At 40.9% G+C, this 22,309-nt stretch overlaps 1 protein-coding gene and 1 non-coding gene across 2 annotated transcripts; both read left to right on the top strand.

Moving 5' to 3' along the window:
* Positions 1-17,967: 17,967 nt before the first annotated feature.
* On the top strand, positions 17,968-20,565 carry LOC129484056 (cTAGE family member 15-like). The gene is given in 3 exon segments (XM_055281481.2): positions 17,968-20,309; positions 20,311-20,366; positions 20,369-20,565. Coding segments are annotated over 3 exon segments (2,403 nt in total). The 5' UTR covers positions 17,968-18,000; the 3' UTR covers positions 20,407-20,565.
* A 360-nt stretch (positions 20,566-20,925) lies between these two features.
* Positions 20,926-21,028, top strand: LOC129485529 (U6 spliceosomal RNA). The gene has a single exon (XR_008658676.1). It is a non-coding gene; the product is annotated as a U6 spliceosomal RNA (small nuclear RNA).
* The last annotated feature ends 1,281 nt before the right edge of the window (positions 21,029-22,309 follow it).

Genomic DNA, 22,309 nt, shown 5'->3' with positions numbered 1-22,309 from the left:
CTGGCTCATCTAATTGTCCATACCTTCCAACAAGGATTGGTTCAAGTGATGGGAAGGTGGCCCTTGCCAAGGTCATGAAGTGCATACCACAGACTTTTACTGGCTGTACTGGGAAGCATACATTTTCTTTGGTACTGGAGAATTGGTAATGACAGTGCCAAATGTTGTTTGTTATTGAAGCTAAGTGAAGGGGCTCTTGAAGGATCCTTATTCAACTTTTGCATATGTTTAGAAATTTTGTAGTAAAATTGTAATGGTGTAAGTCTACTATTTATACCTATAGAAGTAAAAGACTTCTGCCAGGTGCAGTAGTTCACGCCTGTAATCCCAGCACTTTGACAGGCTGAGGCGGGTGGATCATGAGGTCAGGAGTTTGAGACCAGCCTGGCCAATATGGTGAAACCACATCTCTACTAGAAAAATGCAAAATTAACTGGGTGCAGTGGCTCATGCCTGTAGTCCCATCTACTCGGGAGGCTGAGGCAGGAGAATCGCTGGAATCCTGCAGACAGAGGTTGCAGTGAGCTGAGATCACGCCACTACACTGTAGCCTGGGCAATAGAGTGAGATTCCATCCAAAAAAAAAAAAAAGAAAAACAAAAGGAAAAAAAAAAGAAAGAAAAGTAAAAGATTTTTTTTTTTTTAAGTTTTGAAATAGTTTCTTAGGGAGAGTAGGATTGAAAGAGTAGAGAAACAGGGGAGATAAAGAGGGAGTAGGGTTTGGGCAGATTCCTGTTGTTTTTCTTATAAGCTCTTTGTTAGTAATTTAGTATTGTATTTCTACCACACATGTTTTCTACCCTATGCAAGCATGACACCTTTTAAACAAGATAGATATAAACTGTATTAAAATTTACAACACAGCTTGCATGCCAACATAGTCTTCCATGATTTGGTCTCTGCGAGTGTTTCCAGATTTGCCTCCCACCTCTATCCCTTGCTTTCTTTATTCCAGCTGTGATACACACATTTCAGCTGTGCGAACGCGGCCCTCCTTCTCGTCTCTACAGATTGTTCTGTGCTCCTGGGTCATTCCTTGCTTCCACCTGTCCTTCCCTCCACAACAGAGTAGAGAAGTTTCTGATGTTTGGGCTTCCTTTTGGGTAGAACAACAACAAAAGTCACTAGAAAAATGTCCTTTTTAGAGTCGTATTTTCAGAGTGAGGAATCATATATCATTTATATTTATCATAAGAAATTGAAACATTTTCACTTTTTCTTTTTTCCTGTTAAGTCTTTAATTATCTTTAACCAGGACTTAATTAAACTTGAATGGTCTGCAATCTTTTTGAAATGTGAATAATTTCAACCTATGTTTTCTCCATTAGCTAAATTCGGTAAAATAGTGCTTAGTGTTGTATTTTTAATAAAACAAAACCTGCCCTGTGGAGAAGTGACACACTTTGTGGACGTGCCATTTGGGTCACACACAAAGGTGGGCCACTGGGGTGCGTCACTGAGCCAGCCAGGATAGCAAGAGCGACATTCTCTAATTCACACAGCGGCATTTTATGAGCTAGTGGTGGCCTCGGAGAAGAGATGGCACTTCTCTATATTACTTCGGATTGGGGTATCAGCATTTTTTAAGGTTTTCTTTTTTTCTTCAGCTCTTAACTCAGAGGTCATTTCCTCGAGCCATGTCTCTAAGCCTCATGCTCCCATAAAACCTGTAACTTCCTTTATATATCAGTCATCACATTTGTAATTATTTGTTTAAAATCTCTCTTTCCCACTACATGGAAACCTCACAGGGGCAGGGACTAGACCTGCCCTATTCACAGCTGTATCGACAGCCCCAAGGGCAGGGCCTGTCACATATCAGTTTTGGTGTAGGGGTCTATTGTATTAATACATTACTAACAAGAATGTATGATAATGGGAGAAGAATAGATGAGGATTTCCAACTATTGTATATGTTTGCTATCTTTAGGCAGATCACCTGAGGTCTGGTGTTCGACACTAGCCTGGCCAACATGGCAAAACCCCATCTCTACTGAAAATACAAAAATTAGCCGGGTGTGATGGCACATGCCTGTAATCCCAGCTACTTGGGAATCTGAGGCAGAAGAATCACTTGAACCCAGGAGGCAGAGTTTGCCCTGAGCTGAGATCGTGCCACTGCACTCCATCCTGGGCAAAAGAGTGAGACTCCGTCTCAAAAAAAAAAAGAAGGAAAAAAAAAAGACCTCTTCTATTTATCCCTATTCAAGAAAATGGTTTCACTACTCCAGAAAGAAGCTTTAGTGTGATTAGAACCATTCTCCTATTTTTAGCTTCTGAATACAGGCTGTATTGTGAGAGTGAATTTTCCATTAATTCTTATTTCTCCTTTTCCTAGGGACTTACGTCAGAGAACAGTATAAGCTCTTTTCAGGAGTTTCTGTATTTTGGGGAAACAATTATTTATCTGACATTTCTTGGGCCCTATTTCTACTATATTTCTAAGTCAATTCCTCTCCTCTGCTAAGTAACTTTCTAGCCAAAGTTAACTACAGTGTAGACACTTTCATTTTGAATTAACATTTTTCCTATTCTGCCGTGTTATTAGGTTCTGGAACAGGGATATATCCCACAATAACAATAATGAAAAATTAAGAACCCCCCAAAAAAATTCAAATTATTTTATATGGCCTCCCAACTCCAAAACAAGACAGCTGAGATGCCTATACATGGCACCTTCATACAGGTACATCTCATCTGTTAGTGTCCATTTCTATAGAAGAAAACAAAAACATGCTATTAGCTTACTTCAAATCGTTGTCCCACTTATTGAATCTAAGCTAGTTTCCTATGATCAGTTATTTCTTCAGCCCCTAGGCTGTCTTCACCAGGAACTTTGAAATAGAAACTGGACCTTTCTGCGTATTCCTCAGATACATCTCTGATACACTGATTCATCTAAGGTCAAAAGCGCCCCCCACTAATAGTTCCTCAGCAGCACGTAGCTAGCACATGAACAGCAGGTCAGCCAAGACGTTAGACGTGGTCAAGGTTTCCAAAGAAGGAGAGCTACTTTTCAGTTGATGCTATCTCCTTATAGGCATGGCATGATTGCGCTTCTCAGGGTATTATTTTCATGAACTTGTTCCTGCTACAAGGTCTTTAGTACCATGCCTGGCTTCCATTTTGAAAAGTCTTCTTGTGCAAGATTGGTGCACTTCCCAGTTCTGATGGGAGGATAGTTTGGTCCCGTACTCAGCTTGCAGAAGTTCCTACATTTTCTACACACAACTCTTTGTACTGATTCACTTTTCATTTGGGAAAGCCATGAGAAACTTTTTTCATAAAAAAAAATAACCATCATCTCTATAAACTCTTCAAGCTGATAAAGGGAGAGAGCATCATTCTGAAATGTTAAGCATAGGTTGGGAAAAATAGTGTTGAGAAAAAATTAAGATAGAAATTGTAAACTATCTCTCAAGCTGGAGATCTAGAGAACAAAGAAGTTGAGTAACAGATGGAGAGAAAAAGTCCTCACCCGGAGGAGTAACCAAGAGCCTACCTGAGGAACAGCTTCCCAGACACCACTTCAAATATCATATTACCTCATATCAAGGGGATAAACCCAAAGGCAGCCCAATGGAGCAGTTTGATGAACCATTTCTGTTTTAAAATTCAATAAGAACGATCCCTTTGTTTCTTTTTCCTAGGCTACCAACAAATTTATAAAATGTTCTTGAATGTATTGTCCCTTTCATCAAGAATAATCTGAAAAAAAGCCAATCATCTTTATTGTGCAGTACAGATGGAAAGGGAGAATTAACAACAGCAAAGCTACTGCTTTTTATTCCTAGGCCTTTAATAGCCCTAAAACAACTAACTCTCTGTATTATTTCATTTTCACATTGCTATGAAGAAATACCCAAGACTGAGTAATTTATAAAGGAAAGACAGTTAATTGACTCACAATTTTGCAAGCCTAGGGCAGTCTCAGGAAACTTACAATCATCGCGAAAGGGAAAGTAAGCATGTCTTACATGGTGGCAGGCGAGAGATGAGAGAGGAAGAGAGAAACTACCAAACACTTAATAAAACATCAGATCTCTTCAGAACTCACTATCACAAGAACAGCATGGGGGGAACTACCCCCATGATCCAATCACCTCCAACCAGCTCTCTCCATCAACACCTAGGTATTATGATTCAAGATGAGATTTGGGTGGGGACACAAAGCCTGGCCATATCACTTTCTGTTGCTAAAAAAGCAAAACTTAAGTGGAGATTTGGAAATTAAAGTCCAGTGTAATTGGCCTCACTACAGAGAACCAAGCCATGCAAGGACACTTACAATGATGAAAAACAAATTCTCAGCACTTAGGTAAGGCACTCAGTTGAAACAATGCTTTCCTGGGTCTGCAGACTGGAACCTAAGCAGCTGTGTGCTTCACTTAGATAAATACATATTCAATGCATGAGACTGATTCACCCTCACAAATGATACTTCTTTTAATAGGATCATGCAGTCTACTCCCAGCCACATAGTTTTTGTCTTAAATAACCAATCATTAGAACAGGTAGTTAGAATGTGTGGCCTTTGAGGACGACTTAGGTTTGAATTAGTAAAGTTACATATGGGAAGATTCAGTGAAATATTGTAGCAGACAGGGGAGTTATAACAAATAATATATTGTGCATTTATATAATTATATAATCCCATTCAAGCAATGATCCTAAAAATCTATTTTCCAGACCACATTTACTCCCAAGGATATTAACATAAGTTAGGTGAATCATCAATAAACCACTGCTTTTCAGAAACTGTTTTAAGTGCTTTTATATTTATTTATGCTCACAACATTCCTACAAAGTAAGCACAATTACTCTCTTCATTTTGCCAAGAACTAGTAAGCAGCGAAGCCACATTTCCAACCCTAGAAGTTGGAGCCCACACTCTCAGCCAACATACTGTCCTATACAGTTACTGGATCTGCCATCGCCTGTAACTCTGCCTGCATTAGACTATGTGTCTGAATACTGGATCACAGAGCAAGCAGAGTCCAACTGCCAAAACCAATCAGGTTATTCCTAGTTAAACAAAAGTCAGTTACTTTACAGTAAAGGTCATTCATCCAAGGAACATTTCACTCAGGATATATAATTGATTTTTTTCCAATACCAAGACCGTGTCCAACCTAGACTGGAGGGTTTTAAAGATTCTGTGCTTCACAGACAAACAGAGAGCCAAATCATGAGTGAACTCCCATTCACAATTGCTTCAAAGAGAATAAAATACCTAGGAATCCAACTTACAAGGGATGTGAAGGACCTCTTCAAGGAGAACTACAAACCACTGCTCAGTGAAATAAAAGAGGATACAAACAAATGGAAGAACATTCCATGCTCATGGGTTGGAAGAATCAATATCATGAAAATGGCCATACTGCCCAAGGTAATTTATAGATTCAATGCCATCCCCATCAAGCTACCAATGACTTTCTTCACAGAATTGGAAAAAACTACTTTAAAGTTCATATGGAACCAAAAAAGAGCCCGCATCGCCAAGTCAATCCTAAGCCAAAAGAACAAAGCTGGAGGCTTCACGCTACCTGACTTCAAACTATACTACAAGGCTACAGTAACCAAAACAGCATGGTACTGGTACCACAACAGAGACATAGATCAATGGAACAGAACAGAGCCCTCAGAAATGATGCCGCATAGCTACAACTATCTGATCTTTGACAAACCTGACAAAAACAAGAAATGGGGAAAGGATTCCCTATTTAATAAATGGTGCTGGGAAAACTGGCTAGCCATATGTAGAAAGCTGAAACTGGATCCCTTCCTTACACCTTATACAAAAATTAATTCAAGATGGATTAAAGACTTAAATGTTAGACCTAAAACCATTAAAATCCTACAAGAAAACCTAGGCAATACCATTCAGGACGTAGGCATGGGCAAGGACTTCATGTCTAAAACACCAAAAGCAATGGCAACAAAAGCCAAAATTGACAAATGGGATCTAATTAAACTAAAGAGCTTCTGCACAGCAAAAGAAACTACCATCAGAGTGAACAGGCAACCTACAGAATAGGAGAAAATTTTTGCAACCTACTCATCTGACAAAGGGCTAATATCCAGAATCTACAATGAACTCAAACAAATTTACAAGAAAAAAACAAACAACCCCATCAAAAAGTGGGCAAAGGACATGAACAGACACTTCTCAAAAGAAGACATTTATGCAGCCAAAAAACACATGAAGAAATGCTCATCATCACTGGCCATCAGAGAAATGCAAATCAAAACCACAATGAGATACCATCTCACACCAGTTAGAATGGCCATCATTAAAAAAAGCAGGAAACAACAGGTGCTGGAGAGGATGTGGAGAAATAGGAACACTTTTACACTGTTGGTGGGACTGTAAACTAGTTCAACCATTGTGGAAGTCAGTGTGGCGATTCCTCAGGGATCTAGAACTAGAAATACCATTTGACCCAGCCATCCCATTACTGGGTATATGCCCAAAGGACTATAAATCATGCTGCTATAAAGACACATGCACACGTATGTTTATTGCGGCACTATTCACAATAGCAAAGAGTTGGAACCAACCCAAATGTCCAACAATGATAGACTGGATTAAGAAAATGTGGCACATATACACCATGGAATACTATGCAGCCATAAAAAATGATGAGTTCATGTCCTTTGTAGGGACATGGATGAAACTGGAAAACATCATTCTCAGTAAACTATCACAAGGACAAAAAACCAAACACCACATGTTCTCACTCATAGGTGGGAATTGAACAGTGAGAACTCATGGACACAGGACGGGGAACATCACACTCCGGGGACTGTTGTGGGGTGGGGGCAGGGGGGAGGGACAGCATTAGGAGACATACCTAATGCTAAATGATGAGTTAGTGGGTGCAGGAAATCAACATGGCACATGGATACGTATGTAACAAACCTGCACATTGTGCACATGTACCCTAAAACCTAAAGTATAATTAAAAAAAAAAAAAAAGATTCTGTGCTTCAAAATAAGAGCTTGATGGAGTCTTAGAGGAAGCAGGTCTCACACTCAAGGTTTTTATCATTTTTAAGGATGCCCCAACTCCCCTCATTATGTCTAAAAGCATTGGATAAGGGACCACATACGTTCCTATAGGTTATTAGCTCCAATAGCTGTAAAATCTAAATTCCCAACAAACTGGAGACATTTCAAGAGACAGAAATCACCCTAGAACACTTTAGGGAAGTAATAATGGTCACTGTTAAGTTTTAAAGAAGTGGGTTTTTATTGGTGGTGGTGGTGGTTTTGTTTGTTTTGAGATGGAGTCTCACTCTGTTGCCCAGATGCAATCTCAACACACTGCAATCTCTGCCTTCTGCGTTCAAGTGATTCTCCTGCCTGAGCCTCCCAAATAGGTGGGTCTACAAGCGTTTGCCACCATGCCCAGCTAATTTTTGTATTTTTAGTAGAGACAGGGTTTGGCCATGATGGTCTGGAACTCCTGGCCTCACATGATCCACCTGCCTCGACCTCCCAAAGTGCTGGGATTACAGGCATTAGCCACAGCGACCAGCCTTAAAGATTACCCTATCTTAAGCCAGGTGCGGTGGCTCATGCCTGTAATCCCAGCACTTTGGGAGGCCGAGGCGGGTGTATCACGAGGTCAGGAGATTGAGACCATCCTGGCTAACACAGTGAAACCCCGTCTCTACTAAAAAAAATACAAAAAATTAGCTGGGCGCAGTGGCGGGCGCCTGTAGCCCCAGCTACTCGGGAGGCTGAGGCAGCAGAATGGCGTGAACCCGGGAGGCGGAGCTTGCAGTGAGCCGAGATCACGCCACTGCATTCCAGCCTGGGCGACAGAGCGAGACTCCGTCTCAAAAAAAAAAAAAAAAAAAAAGATGACCCTATCTTTATTTAAAATGACCCTGCCTATATTTCCTCCCCTGAGTGCCTTAAAGTCCCTGACTTATTTCAAAAATTAGTATTTTGAAACAGTTTCAGAAAAAATTAAAGCCTTAGTTGGTCACACTAAATGGGACCGTCAAAGCTCCTACTGCTCACAAATACTGTTAAAATGGAATAACAGCCACTGCTAAAGGGAATTAAAGTCACTCGTATCTTGAATGAACCCTAGACATTTTAAGTTCTGTGTCCTCTGCATAGAATCTTTGTTCTTTGTCTCTCCATTGTGGCCATTTAGAAAACATTTCAGCTCCTGATCACCAACTGAAACAGTGAAATTTTTCTCATTGTGGCAAACACAGTCTCTTGCCCTAGTTTTAATTTAAAAGAGATATTTATGTTACCCTTCCCATGAAGCAATTGACTGGTCAATATGCTCTCTACTTGTATTATCCATAAAAATTTCCCAAACCAATTTACTTTTAGTGTCAGAAGGTGCAACCCAACAATATTCTTTTTTTAATGAAATACATTGTGCTCACAAAAAATGTATCTAAAACATATGTACAATTTAAATAATAATTATAAAGGGAACAATCAGATCAGCAACAGATTAAGAAATAGAATGTTGCCAATAATTGAAGTCCTCCTTATGCTCCTCCAAGTTCATTGTCTCTCTCCTACCACCAGGTGGAAGACTAATCTGACTTCTGTGATCATTCCTTTTGCTCCTTTAGTTTTACTACCTATGTGCACAAACTTAAACTACATAGTTCAGTTTTAACTTGTTTTAAACTGTGTAAGAATACAAGAAAGTTATATTTTTTGTGATCTTTTATGACTTGCTTCTTTAGTGCAATACTGTGACATCATCTGTGTTGATTTGTGTAGCTCTACTTCATTTTTCTTTCTGCCTAATACTCAATTATATAAATATAATACAATCAGTTAATCTATTTTGCTGCTGATTGATTTTTGATTGTTTTTATTTGGGGCCTATCTGATACTACAGACATCCTTTACATGTATATCTGTGCAAGAGTTTCTCTGGCATACCCTAGGAAAGGAATTGCTGTATCATAGAATGTGCATAGCTTCAACTTTGTTAGATAAAACCAAGCTGTAGATAAAGACAAGTCAAAGATATATCATATCACTTTGAGTACATGAGTTTCCATTGCTCTAGACCCTTAGGAACACTTGATATTATGAGATAACTTTTTTTTCCAAAGTGATGAGTACATAGTAATATATTATTGTGGTTTTAACTTGCGTTTTCCTCATTACTAATGATGTTAAGCAGCTTTGCATGTATTAATTAAATATTTGATTTTTGCTTTTATTTTGAAGAGCTCATTACATTTTCTTGTGCATTTTTCTATCGGATTTTCTGTATGTCCCAATGTTTTAGATCTATAAACTTGGTCAGTTACATGTGTGGCCAACAGCTTTTCCCACTCTGTGAGCCACATTTTCACCCTTCTTATGGCGTATTTTAATAAACACAACTTCTTAATTTTAAAGTAGTCAAAGTTATTAATCTTTTTTATGATTAATAGTATTTGTACCATGAGTAAAAAAAAAAATATTTACCCAAATTCCACAAAGAGATTTTTCTATATTATCTTCAAAGAATTGTATACATTTTTAAGTTTAAATGAGTTTTGGGCATAGTGAACTAGGAATACAACTTTAGTTTTTTAAAATATGGATTCCTAATTATAGCACTGTTCATTGAAAAGTTCACTCTTTCTACCTCATCTACAGGGCCAAAAGTGTGGTTCTGTGTGGATCTCTTTGCAGGCTCTCTATTCTTTTCTATTTTTTTTTTCTCCATCTCTATGCCAATGCTATACTATTATAATAGCTTCATAATAAATCTTGCTAATTATTCTACCTTAGTTCTCTTCAAGAATACACAATTATTCTTTGTTGTTTGTGCTTCCATTTAAATTTTTAAACCAGCTTGTTGTGTTCCACTAAAACAAGTGAGTAAACAACTACAATAATGACAAACCCTGTTGAGATTTTGATTCTAAGTAATTTTTAAAGAATATACATCAATTAGTGGAGACTTGAATTTTTTTTTTTTTTTTTGAGGCGGAGTCTCACTCTGTAGCCCAGGCAGGAGTGCAGTGGCACGATCTTGGCTCACTGCAACCTCCACCTCCTGGGTTCAAGTGATTCACCTGCCTCAGCCTCCCGAGTAGCTGGGACTACAGCTACCCACCACCACACCCGGCTAATTTTTGTATTTTTAGTATAGACAAGGTTTCACCATATTGGCCAGGCTGGTCTTCAACTCCTGACCTTGTGATCCACCCATCTCGGCCTCCCAAAGTGTTGGGATTACAGACATGAGCCACTGCGCCCGGCCGAGAATTTATTTTTTAAAAATTAGTTTTCCAGAGGGGAGGAGGCAAAGCAAGAGAGCGGAACAGAAGGCTCCACTGATAGTCTGCCCAGCCACCACAAGGACACCAGGTTAACAACTATCTACACAGAAAAAATACCTTCATACGAACCAAAAATCCGGTGAGCCCTCATAGTACCTGGTTTTAACTTCACATGGCTGAAACAAGCACTGAAGAGATAGAAAAAAAACAGTCCTAAATCAAGTATGCCACCCCTCCTGCACCGTTCAGCAATCGTGGCATGGTGCAGAGAGCGTCTCTAGGTGCTGGGGAAGGAAGAACACAGCAATTGTGAGGCATTGAACTCAGTGCTATCTTGTTAGAGCAGAAAGGAAAACCGGACCAAACTCAGCTGACACCCACCCACAGAGGGAGCATATAAACCAGCCCTAGCCAGAGGAGAATCACTGATCCCAACAGTTGGAACTTGAGTGCCTGCAAACTTCACCACCAAGGGCTGTAAACACTCTGTATCTCCAAGTAAACTTGAAAGGCAGTCTGGGCCATAAAGACTGAAACTCTTAGGAGAGTCCTGGTGCTGAACTAGGCCCAAAGACAGTGAACTGGGACTGCATGTGGCATACAGAAACACTAGCTGGGGCAGCTAAGGGAGTGCTGGCTTCAACCCTCCCATAAACCCAGGCTGCACAACTTATGGCTCAAAAAGACCCCTCTTTCTTCCATTTGAGGAGAGGAAAAGGGAGAGTGGGAAAGACTTTGTGATGCATCTAGGATACCAGCTCAGCTACAACAAAACAGGGCAACAGTCAGAGTCATGAGGTCCCCATTGCAGGCCCTAGCTACCAGATGACATTTCTACACACACCCTGGGCCAGAAGGGAACCTGCTGCCTTGAAAGAAAGGACCCAGTCCTGGCAGCATTTATTGTCTGCTAACTGAAGAGCCCTTGGGCCCTGAATAACCAGCAGCAATACCCAAGTACTACATTGAGGGCCTTGGGTGAGCCTTTGAGGCTTGCTGGCTTCAGGTGAGACTCAGGATATTACCAGCTGTGGTGGCTCTGGGGCAAAACTCCTGCTTGAGAAAAGCAGAGGAAAAAGTAAAGGGAACTTTGTTTTGCACCTTAGGTACCAGCATGGCCACAGTAGGGTAAAGAACCAATCAGGCTCTTGGGGTCCCCAATTCTAGGACTTGACTCTTGGACAGCATTTCTGGACCTGTCCTGGGCCAGAGGGTGCCCACTGCCCTGACATGGGAGTTCCAGGACAGGTAGCATTTATGACAAGCTGACTTAAGAGATCTTGGGCTTCAAGGGAACTTCGGTGGTAGTCTGGCAGTACTCCTTGTGGCCTGGGTGGTGGTGGCTATGGGGTGAGGCTCCTCTGCCTTTGGAAAGGGAAGAGTGGGAAGGACTGCATCTAGTAGTTAGAGTGCCAGTTCAGCTGCAATACAATAGAGCACCAGGTAGACATCTAAGCGTTTTTACTCTAGTCCCTGACTACCAGACGGCACTTCTGGACCCACTTCTGGGGCTTAGGGGAGCTTGCTGCCCTGAAGGGAAGGGCATAGGCCTGGTTGGCTTTGCCACTTACTGATTGTAGAGTCCCAAGGCCTTGAGGTAATGTAGGCAGTAGCCAGGGAGTGTTTACAGCAGGCCTTGGGTGAGACCCAGTAAGCACTGTGCTGGCTTCAGGTCTAACCCAGCACAGTCATAGTGGTAGTGGCCAAAAGGGTGCTGGTGTCATTCCACTCTCAGCTTTAGGTGGCACAGAACAGAGAGAGAGAAATTCTGTACGTTTGGGAGAAAGTAAGAAAAGAGAATAAGAATTTCTGCCTGGTAATCCAGAGAATTCTCCAGGGTCTTTGATGTTGGGACCTTCGGAAGAGGTCTCTGAGTGGACATCCTTTTGTTGATGTTGATTCTATTTTTTTCGGTCTGTTAGTTTTCCTTCTAACAATCAGGCCTCTCTGCTGCAGGTCTGCTGGAGTTTGCTGGAGGACCCTGTTTGCCTGGGTATCACCAGTGGAGGCTGCAGAACAGCAAAGATTGCTGCCTGTTCCTTCCTCTGGAAGCTTTGTCACAGAAAGGCACCTGCCAGATGCCAGCCAGAGCTCTCTTGTATGAGGTATTTGTTGGCCCTTACTGTAAGGTGTCTCCCAATCAGGAGACATAGAGGTCAGGGACCCACTTGAGAAGGCAGTTTCATCCTTAGCAGAGCGTGAACGCTGTGCTGGGAGGTCTGTTGCTCTCTTCAGAGCCATCAAGCAGGGATGTTTAAGTCTGCTGATGCTGCGCCCACAGCCGCCCCTCCTTCCAGGTGCTCTATCCCAGGGAGATGGGGGTTTTATCTATAAGCCCCTGGCTGGGACTGCTGCCTTTTTTTTTTTTTTTTTTTCCAGAGATGCCCTGCCCAGAAAGGAGGAAGTCTGGCCACAGTCGCGTTGTTGAGCTGTGGCAGTCTGGCCACAGTGGCGTTACTGAGCTGTGATGGGCTCCACCCGGTTCAATCTTCAGAGTGGCTCTGTTTACACTGTGATGGTAAAACCACCTACTCAAGCCTCAGCAATGGCGGATGACCCTCCTGTGACTAAGCTTGAGCGTCCCAGGTAGAGCTGAGGCTGCTGTGCTGGCAGCGAGAATTTCAAGCCAGTGGATCTTAGCTTGCTGGGCTCTGTGGGGGTGAGACCCACTGAGCCAGACCACTTGACTCCCTGGCTTCAGCTCCCTTTCCAGGGGAGTGAACGGTTCTGTCTCACTGGTGTTCTAGGTTCCACTGAGTTATGGGAAAAAAAAAAATTCATGCAGCGAGTTTGGTGTCTGCCCAAATGGCTGCCCAGTTTTGTGCTTGAAACCCAGGGCCTTGGTGGCATAGGCACTGGAGGGAATCTCCCAATCTGTGGGTTGTGAAGACCATGGGGAAAGTGCAGTATCTGGGCCAGAGTGCACCATTTGTCACAGTGCAGTCCCTAATGGCTTCCTTTGGCTAGGAGAGGGAGTTCCCCAACTGCTTGCACTTCCCGGGTGAGGCGACTCCCCACCCTGCTTTGGCTCACCATCTGTGGGCTGCACCCACTGTCCAGCCAGTCCCTATGAGATGAACCGGGTACCTCTGTTTGAAATGCAGAAATTGCTCACCTTCTGCGTCGATCTCACTGGGAGCTGCAGACGGGAGCTCTTCCTATTCGGCCATCTTGCCAGCCGAAGCTCGGATTTTTTATTTTCCTTCCTTTCCCTATATATTTTTTTTCTGTTTCTTTCCCTTTCCCTTTCCTCCTCTCCCTAGAGGGTGTGACTGAGGATAATGCTGGGTAGGGTCTTTTGGCTTTGCTTCCATAACCCTATGCACTTCTGTCTGCATGTTTTATATTGGGCTGGGTACTTTGACCTACAAGCCAATAGATGGGACATATGGGTAATACCAGGTTGCAGCCAATGGGGCTGGGTATATACTTGATCCTTGTTTACTGGAAAAACACTGAGTAGGGCTGGACCTGGCAAGTCCACGTACAGGTCCCCCAACAATAAGCACTAGCACCAGCTCTGAGGGAGAGTCCAGTGGGCAGCCACCAAGTGTCCAGAGGCGTGCCTCGGCATGGAGGTAGGAAACCTCCCTGGCCCCAAGTTCTCTGCATAGGAGTGTCAGAGGCAGCCTAATCTCTTAATCCAGGAGAGTGGCTGCTCCAAATGCCCGGAGATCTGCCTGGTTGTGGAGTGGAGAGGGTCTCCTTGCACCACTATCACTGCACAGGAAGGATGGGGTGTCTCAGGCTACTTACTGCTCCAGGCAAGCAGGTGCTCCAAATACCTGGAAATCTGTGCAGCAGAGAGGGTCCCACTGCACCGCAATCTCTGCACCAGAAGAATGGAGCAGCTCAGACTGCTGATTTGCACTAATGGGCACTCTGAATCCCTGGATATCTGCATGGGCAAGAAGTGGAGATGGCCCCCTCGCACAAGGATCTCTGCACAGGAAGGAAGGGGCAACCCAGGCTGCTAGCCCATGAGAGCGAGTGCTTTAAATGCTTGGAGATCTGCTTATGTGTAGAATGGAGAAGGCCCTGCTACATCACAGTCTCAGGAAAGTAGTCTGAGACACCTAGTAATAACACACACAGACCAGTTCTAGTTCATCAAGCTGGCCCTGGCTGAAAGTCTCATTGCCCAGGAGAAACCACAGCTATAGCAGCTCTCCTCTTGCCCAAGGCCTGTGACTGGGGAAAACACCAATTCCAGTGCCTACTGTTGAGATATTTTCCATGGTTCTGGCTGTGGAGGACCCTACCCTGATCCAGAGCAGGTGCTCCAATCTCTGTCCCAATACTAAAATGCCTGCATGGCCACGCTGCTGGGTTGCCAAAGAATGGCTGACTTTAGATGCACCCAAATTAAAAATGGTATCCTGTTCTTTGTCCTGGGACTGGGAAAATGCCTGTAGCTTTTTCCAGTGTCTGTCCCCATCAGCATCTCCAAGCCTCTCCTGAAGTTAGCTCCAGGATTTGGGAGAAACAAAGTGCTATCTCTCAGCCTGGATTGCTCTGATCCTCAGTGGAAACGTGAGTCACAGAGGGAAGCTTCTACCTCTCATGTACTGGGACTTCATTCACTTTTCTCAGCTGGACAGCATTATGGTGGCTGTTTGCCAGCATTCTCTTTCTCAGGATCCTGGAGTGTTCTTCACAATTCCAGTGGATCTCCATTTTCCTTCTCGAATTAAAGCTCACAGTATTTATCTTTATGCACTGCCTTGCTATCTCCAAGTGGCTGTGGCATGGTAAAAGCCTCTAATTGCCATCTTGAAAAAAAAAAATCTATCAACAATGTTTGATATGAGTTGGCCAATACTCAACTGAAAATAGGAAAAAAATTTATGTGCAAGGGTAGTCTCTGAGGTTGAGCATTTTTGTTCAGTGATGAGGCATTTGAATTATCAACATAGTTAATGCTATGGAAATCTATGGAACCAATTTCTTTAAGAAATGGATTCATATCTTAATAAAGAACATCTTTTTTATTGTTTAATTGCTGAAACAAGATGTCAGCCTATTACCCTAAGTAACCAGTTCAATCACAGCCATTCACATCATCTAGTACCAAGTGATATTTTTCAGAGAAATGAACATGAGGAGGAAAACTCCTTGACTGGAAAAAAAATTGATACATGTAATCATTACAGAGCTGTATATTTATATAAGACTAACTGTGAGATGAATGGAGAAAGCTCTGAGATTCACTGTTGAGTAGCTTATAATTTCCAAGTCCTCTGCTAGACATGAAAACTATTTAGTGTTGAACAAAAACAAGATACTATATCTCACAACTCCTATATAAATGCTTCCATTCCTACTTTATTTCTGCTTTCATTTTCACGGCGCATCTACAGTCTCTCTTCCAGCCTCCCATTTGTATTTCACAACATGCATAATTACAGATTTATTCTTTAATTATCTCATTTTCATACGATTTTTATATCTCTTGAAAGATTTCTTGGAAACTTCTGTCTTTTTTACTTTCCAGAGAAGCAGAGTATTTTTAGGCAGTAATATTTTACCTTATGATGCCTTTCAACTATTAAAAGAAAAAGGGAAAGTAGTAAAATAAATAAACAAATACAGACAGTCACCAACATACAATGGTTTCACTTAAGATTTTCAGCTGTACAATGGTGGGAAAGTGACATGCATTCAGTAGAAACCATATTTCAAGTACCCATGCTACCATTATGTTTTTCCTTTTCAGTACAGTATTCAATAAATTACATGAAATATTCAGCAGCTTACTATAACATAGGTTTTGTGTAAGATGATTTTGCCCAACTGTAGGCTAATGTTAGTGTTCTAAGCATGGTTAAGGTGGGCTAGGCTAAGCTATGAAGTTTGGTAGGTTAGGTTTATTAAACATATCTTCAAGCCAGGTATAGTGGTGTGTGCCTATAGTCCCAGCTGCTCAGGAAGCTGAGGCAGGAGGATTGTTTGAGCTCAAGGAATTTGAGACTATAGTGCACTATGAGCACACCTGAGAATAGCCACTGCACTCCAGCCTGGGCAACATGGCAAGAGTCTACATTTTGTTTAAAAAAACAGCATCTTCAACATAGAAAGAACCCTAGAAATGGGTGTGTAAATGCCACTTTGGTCCTTCTGTGACTCTTTAGCTATGTGACAGTTGGCTAAGAAGAGGGGAGACCTAGTAGAAAGTAACTACTGGGAAAGCAGAAGAGATCATCAGGGACTGAAAATTTCCTGGAAAGCTACTGGGGTTCAGATCCAGCCAGATGGGGAAATGTTGGTAAACAACTGAGAAACCCAGCTGGGACCCTAAAGATTCTAAGGAGAGGCACAGTATCCTAGGAGTAAGGCATATGTCCTCAGAGGAAAATAAAATATCATTACCATAGCACAGCTTAAAACTAGGTCTTGAGAGCAGCAAGGTGATCTACAAGTAACATAACATCTGTCCAGAAAAAAATTCAAAATTTTTGGGTATTTCTGTATCATATTATCCAGAAACTCAGCATACTTTAAAAAAATTACCACATATACAAAAAAGCAAGAAATGCAGACTGATAAAAAATAAATCAATTATTAAAAACAAATGCACAGATAATTCCAGATATTGGAGTTAATAGATAGGGCATCATAATATCTATGATCAATATAAAGGAAAGAAAGAAAAAATGAAAGACAAAACAGGTTGTGTCCGATTTCCTTCTGGCAGCTCTAAAATGCTCACTTATTTGCATAGATTTTGATTTCCTAAATTATGTTTGATGTTTCAAGCAAAAATCATAGCATTGTCTAGTGTTATTCTAAATGGATGTAAGACAATTATACTATAAATTTGGGAGGGTAAAGAGACATAAAATGACATAAGGTTGCTATACTTCACTCAAACTGGAATACAGATGACACCAATTGACTGTGATAACGTATGTATAAAGGAATATCTAGAACAATCACTAAGCTATAAAAAGCAACCAGAAAACTATAAAAAAGAAGATACACCATAAACACTATGAATAACAAAATGGAATTCTAAAATAAATGTTCAAATAACCCACAGGAAGTCATGAAAAACAAGCAGAGAAACAAGAGTTAATAGAGAAAACAAAAAATGTCAGGCTTATGCACTAAAGTATCAACAATTAGTTTAATTATGAATGGTCTACCAAGAGACAGATAATAGAAGAGTGTATTTAAAAGTATGACCCTTTCTTATATGTTTTTTGTATGCTGTGTACAAGAAACTCACTTGAAATTTACCAATACAGGACCGGCCAAATTAAAAGGATGAAAAAAGATATATTACACAAACATTAATGAAAGGAAAGCAAGAGTGCCTGTATGTATATCAGATAAAGCAAAGAAGATTACCAGAAACAGAGAGACTATATAACGATCAAAGGTGTAATCTATGAAGAAGACAGCAATTTTAAAAGTGTATTAACGAAACAACAGAGCTTCAAAATATGTGATGTGAAAACTGCCAGAACTAAGGCGGGTCGGGCTCAGACCAGCGCTGCCTCATAACGTAAAGTGTAACAAGGAGGCCGGGGGTGGGTGGGGGGGGACAGCATGGGCCTGTGAGGCCTGTGGGTGCCCGCGATCCCCAGCTCCCCCCGCAGCCGGCTCCGCAGTGGTCCGCTCGGGTTGTTTGCCGCGTGCGGATTCGGTTTCCAGACCCAAGGCTGCGTGTTCTCCACCGCTTGTTGTGGCCAGTGTTACCGCGGTGACCGCCAGAGCAGCATTGCCGCTATGGAGGAGCCCGGTGCTACCCTTCAGCCCTACTTGGGGCTGGTCCTGGAGGAGCTACGCAGAGTTGTGGCAGCACTGCCTGAGAGTATGAGACCAGATTCGAATCCTTACGGTTTTCCATCGGAAATGGTGGTATGCGCAGCTGTTGTTGGATTTTTTGTTGTTCTCCTTTTTCTGTGGAGAAGTTTTAGATCGGTTAGGAGTCGGCTTTACATGGGAAGAGAGCAAAAACTTGGTGCAACGCTTTCTGGACTAATTGAAGAAAAATGTAAACTACTTGAAAAATTTAGCCTTATTCAAAAAGAGTTTGAAGGCTATGAAATAGAGTCATCTTTAGAGAATGCCAGCTTTGAGAAGGCGGCAGCAGAAGCACGAAGTTTGGAGGCAACCTGTGAAAAGCTGAACAGGTCCAACTCTGAACTTGAGGATGAAATCCTCTGTCTAGCAAAAGAGTTAAAAGAAGAGAAATCTAAACATTCTCAACAAGATGAATCGATGGCGGATATTTCAAAAAGGATACAGTCTCTAGAAGATGAGTCAAAATCCCTCAAATCACAAATAGCTGAAGCCAAAATCATCTGCAAGATATTTAAAATAACTGAAGAACGATGGGCGATAGCAATAAAAGATGCTTTGAATGAAAATTCTCAACTTCAGAAAAGCCAGGAACAGCTTTTGCAAGAAGCTGAAGTATGGAAAGAACAAGTGAGTGAACTTAATAAACAGAAAATAACATTTGAAGACTCCAAAGTACACGCAGAACAAGTTCTGAATGATAAAGAAAATCTCATCAAGACTCTGACTGGACACTTGCTAAAGATGAAAGATCAGCTTGCTGTGCTTGAAGAAGACACAACGGATGATGATAACTTGGAATTAGAAGTGAACAGTCAATCGGAAAATGGTGCTTACTTAGATGATCCTCCAAAAGGAGCTTTGAAGAAACTGATTCATGCTGCTAAGTTAAATGTTTCTTTCAAAACCTTAGAAGGAGAAAGAAACCACATTATTATTCAGTTATCTGAAGTGGACAAAACAAAGGAAGAGCTTACAGAGTATATGAAAAATATTCAGACTCAACAAGCATCTTTGCAGTCAGAAAACCTACATTTTGAAAGTGAGAATCAGAAGCTTCAACAGAAACTTAAAATAATGACTGAATTATATCAAGAAAATGAAATGAAACTCCACAGGAAATTGACAATAGAGGAAAATTAACGGATAGAGGAAGAAGAGAAACTTTCTAAAGTGGAAAAAAAGATTAGCCGTGCCACTGAAGAGCTGGAGACCTATAGAAAGCTCGCCAAAGTTCTTGAAGAAGAATTGGAGAGAACTGTTCATTTTTATCAAAAGCAGGTTATTTCCTACGAGAAAAAAGGACATGATAATTGGTTGTCAGCTCGGACTGCTGAAAGAAACCTCAATGATTTAAGGAAAGAAAATGCTCACAACAGACAAAAATTAACTGAAACAGAGTTGAAATTTGAACTTTTAGAAAAAGATCCTAATGCACTCGATGTTTCAAATACAGCATTTGGCAGAGAGCATTCCCCATATGGTCCCGCACCATTGGGTCAGCCTTCATCTGAAACGAGAGCTTTTCCCTCTCCTCAAACTTTGTTGGAGGATCCACTCAGACTCTCACCTGTGCATCCAAGGGGAGGAGGAAGAGGCCCAAGAGGCCCAGGGAATCCCCTGGACCATCAGATTACCAATGGAAGAGGAGAACCAAGCTGTGATAGGTTAACTGATCCTCACAGGGCTCCTTCTGACACTGGGTCCCTGTCATCTCCGCAGGAACAGGACCATAAGATGATGTTTCCTCCACCAGGGCAATCATATCCTGATTCAGCTCTTCCTCCACAAAGGGAAGACAGATTTTATTCTAATTCTGATAGACTGTCTGGACCAGCAGAACCCAGAAGTTTTAATATGCCTTCTTTGGATAAAATGGATGGGTCAATGCCTTCAGAAATGGAATCCAGTAGAAATGATGCCAAAGATGATCCTGGTAATTCAAATGTGCCTAATTCATCTCTCCCTGCTGAAAATGAAGCATCTGGCCCCAGCTTTATTCCTCCACCTCTTGCTCCAATCAGCGGTCCATTGTTTCCAGTGGATACAAGGGGCCCGTTCATGAGAAGAGGACCTCCTTTCCCCCCACCTCCTCCAGGAACCATGTTTGGAGCTTCTCGAGGTTATTTTCCACCAAGGGATTTCCCAGGTCCACCACATGCTCCATTTGCAATGAGAAACATCTATCCACCGAGGGGTTTACCTCCTTACCTTCATCTGAGACCTGGATTTTACCCCACCCCCGCATTCTGAAGGTAGAAGCGAGTTCCCTTCAGGATTGATTCCGCCTTCAATGCTACTGAACATCCAGAACCACAGCAAGAAACCTGACAATATTTTTGCTTTCTTCAAAAGTAATTTTGACTGATCTCATTTTCAGTTTAAGTAACTGCTGTTACTTAAGTGATTGCACTTTTGCCCAAATTGAAGTTTAATGGAATTATAATTCTCAGGATAGTATTTTGTAAATAAAGATCGTTTAAATATGAATCTTATGAGTAAATCGTTCCATTTTACTATATTCTAGATAGTATAACTATTTTAATTTGGTGAACTAATCCACTCTTAGAGAAACAATAGTGGGGGTTTTATATATGTAATCTTGCAGGTGGGGAGGCTTTAAATTCTAAAGGTGGTGGTGTCTTCATGCCAAGAACTGTATTCACTGTGGTTGTAGATAAATATGAAAGTAACTTTATGCTTAATTAAATAAACTTTAGTTGATTTTTTTTAAAAAAAGAAAACTGCCAGAACTGAAAGGAGATATAGATGAATCCACAATTATAGTTGGAAATTTTCTCATGCCTTTTTCAATAATTGATAGAACTAGACAGAAAGTCAGCAAGGAGTGTTGGCTTTGGCAGCACTTTCTAAAATCAGAATGATGCAGATAAGATTAACACGGCTCCTGCATATAGATTACACAAAATTTTATCAAGCATTTCATATTTTTAAAAAGAGGAAAAAAAAGAAAATCAATAGGAATATAAGACAACTCAAAATGCCATTAACCAAAAGAATCTGTTTGGCATTTACAGAATATTCCACACAATAACAGCAGAATACACATATTTTTTTGAGTGCTGATGAAACACATGGCAAAATAGAGCTGTCCTAGGCCCTAAAACTCACCACAACAAATTTAAAAGCGATGGTAATCATCCAGAGCAGGTGAAAACCAGAAATCATTGTAGGGAATCCAATTGGAAATCAGCATAAGAAAGATATGAAAATCGCTAAACGTTTGGAAATTTAAAAACACACTTCAAAATTATCTATCAGTCAAAGAAGAAGTCTCAAGGAAAAATTAAAAAATACATTGAACTGGATAAACATGAAACTGTGACATATCAAAGTACTGAGAAGGAAACTTATAGCAATAAATGCAAGCATTAGTAAAGAGGGAAAGTCTCGAGTGAGCAACAGATTCCCACCTCAGGAACCTAGAAAAAGAAGAGCAGAATAAACTCAAAGCAAGTAGAGGGTGGGGATTACTGAAGATAAGAACAGAAAATGCTTACATTTAAAAGAGGAAAACAATAGTTAAATCAATGAAACAAAGAGATAGTTCTGTTAAAAGATTAATAAAATTTAGCAAACTCAAGCAGAAATTAAAAGGAAAAGACATAAATTTTAAATATCATAATGAAACAGGTGATATCACTACAGACACCACATATAACAAAGGACAATCAAGGAATATTACAAACCACTCCACACACATAAATTAGACAACTTAGACAAAATGGACAAAATGCAGTGTTCCTCCTGCAACACAAACTAACTCAACTCACCACACATGAATAGATCATTTGAATAACTCTAAAACCATTAAGAAAATTGAATTCATAATTTTAAAACTACCAAAAAAGAAATCTCTAGGTTTAGATGGTTTCACTGGAGAATTCTACCATGTTCAAGAAAAAAAAAAAAACACCAATTCTACACAATCTTTTCCAGAAAACAGAAAAGGAGAGAACACTCTCCAATTTATTTTTTGAAGCTATTATTACACTGATACCAAAACCAGGAGAGAGAGTGGGTGTGTGTGTGTATATATGTAAAGATATGTATAACTTCATATTAACAAATAGAGTTCTACAGCATATTAAAAAAAATGTACCCCATGTCCAAGGGGGGTTGTTTCCAGAAATACAAGCCTGATTAAATCTCAAAAAGTCAATCAAAATAATCCACCATGTTAACAAACAAAAGAAGAAAAGTTACGTTATAT

The sequence above is a fragment of the Symphalangus syndactylus genome, chromosome 6, assembly GCF_028878055.3.
Source record: "Symphalangus syndactylus isolate Jambi chromosome 6, NHGRI_mSymSyn1-v2.1_pri, whole genome shotgun sequence".
Lineage (NCBI taxonomy): Eukaryota > Metazoa > Chordata > Mammalia > Primates > Hylobatidae > Symphalangus > Symphalangus syndactylus.
This window is presented reverse-complemented; position numbering and strand designations above follow the sequence as displayed.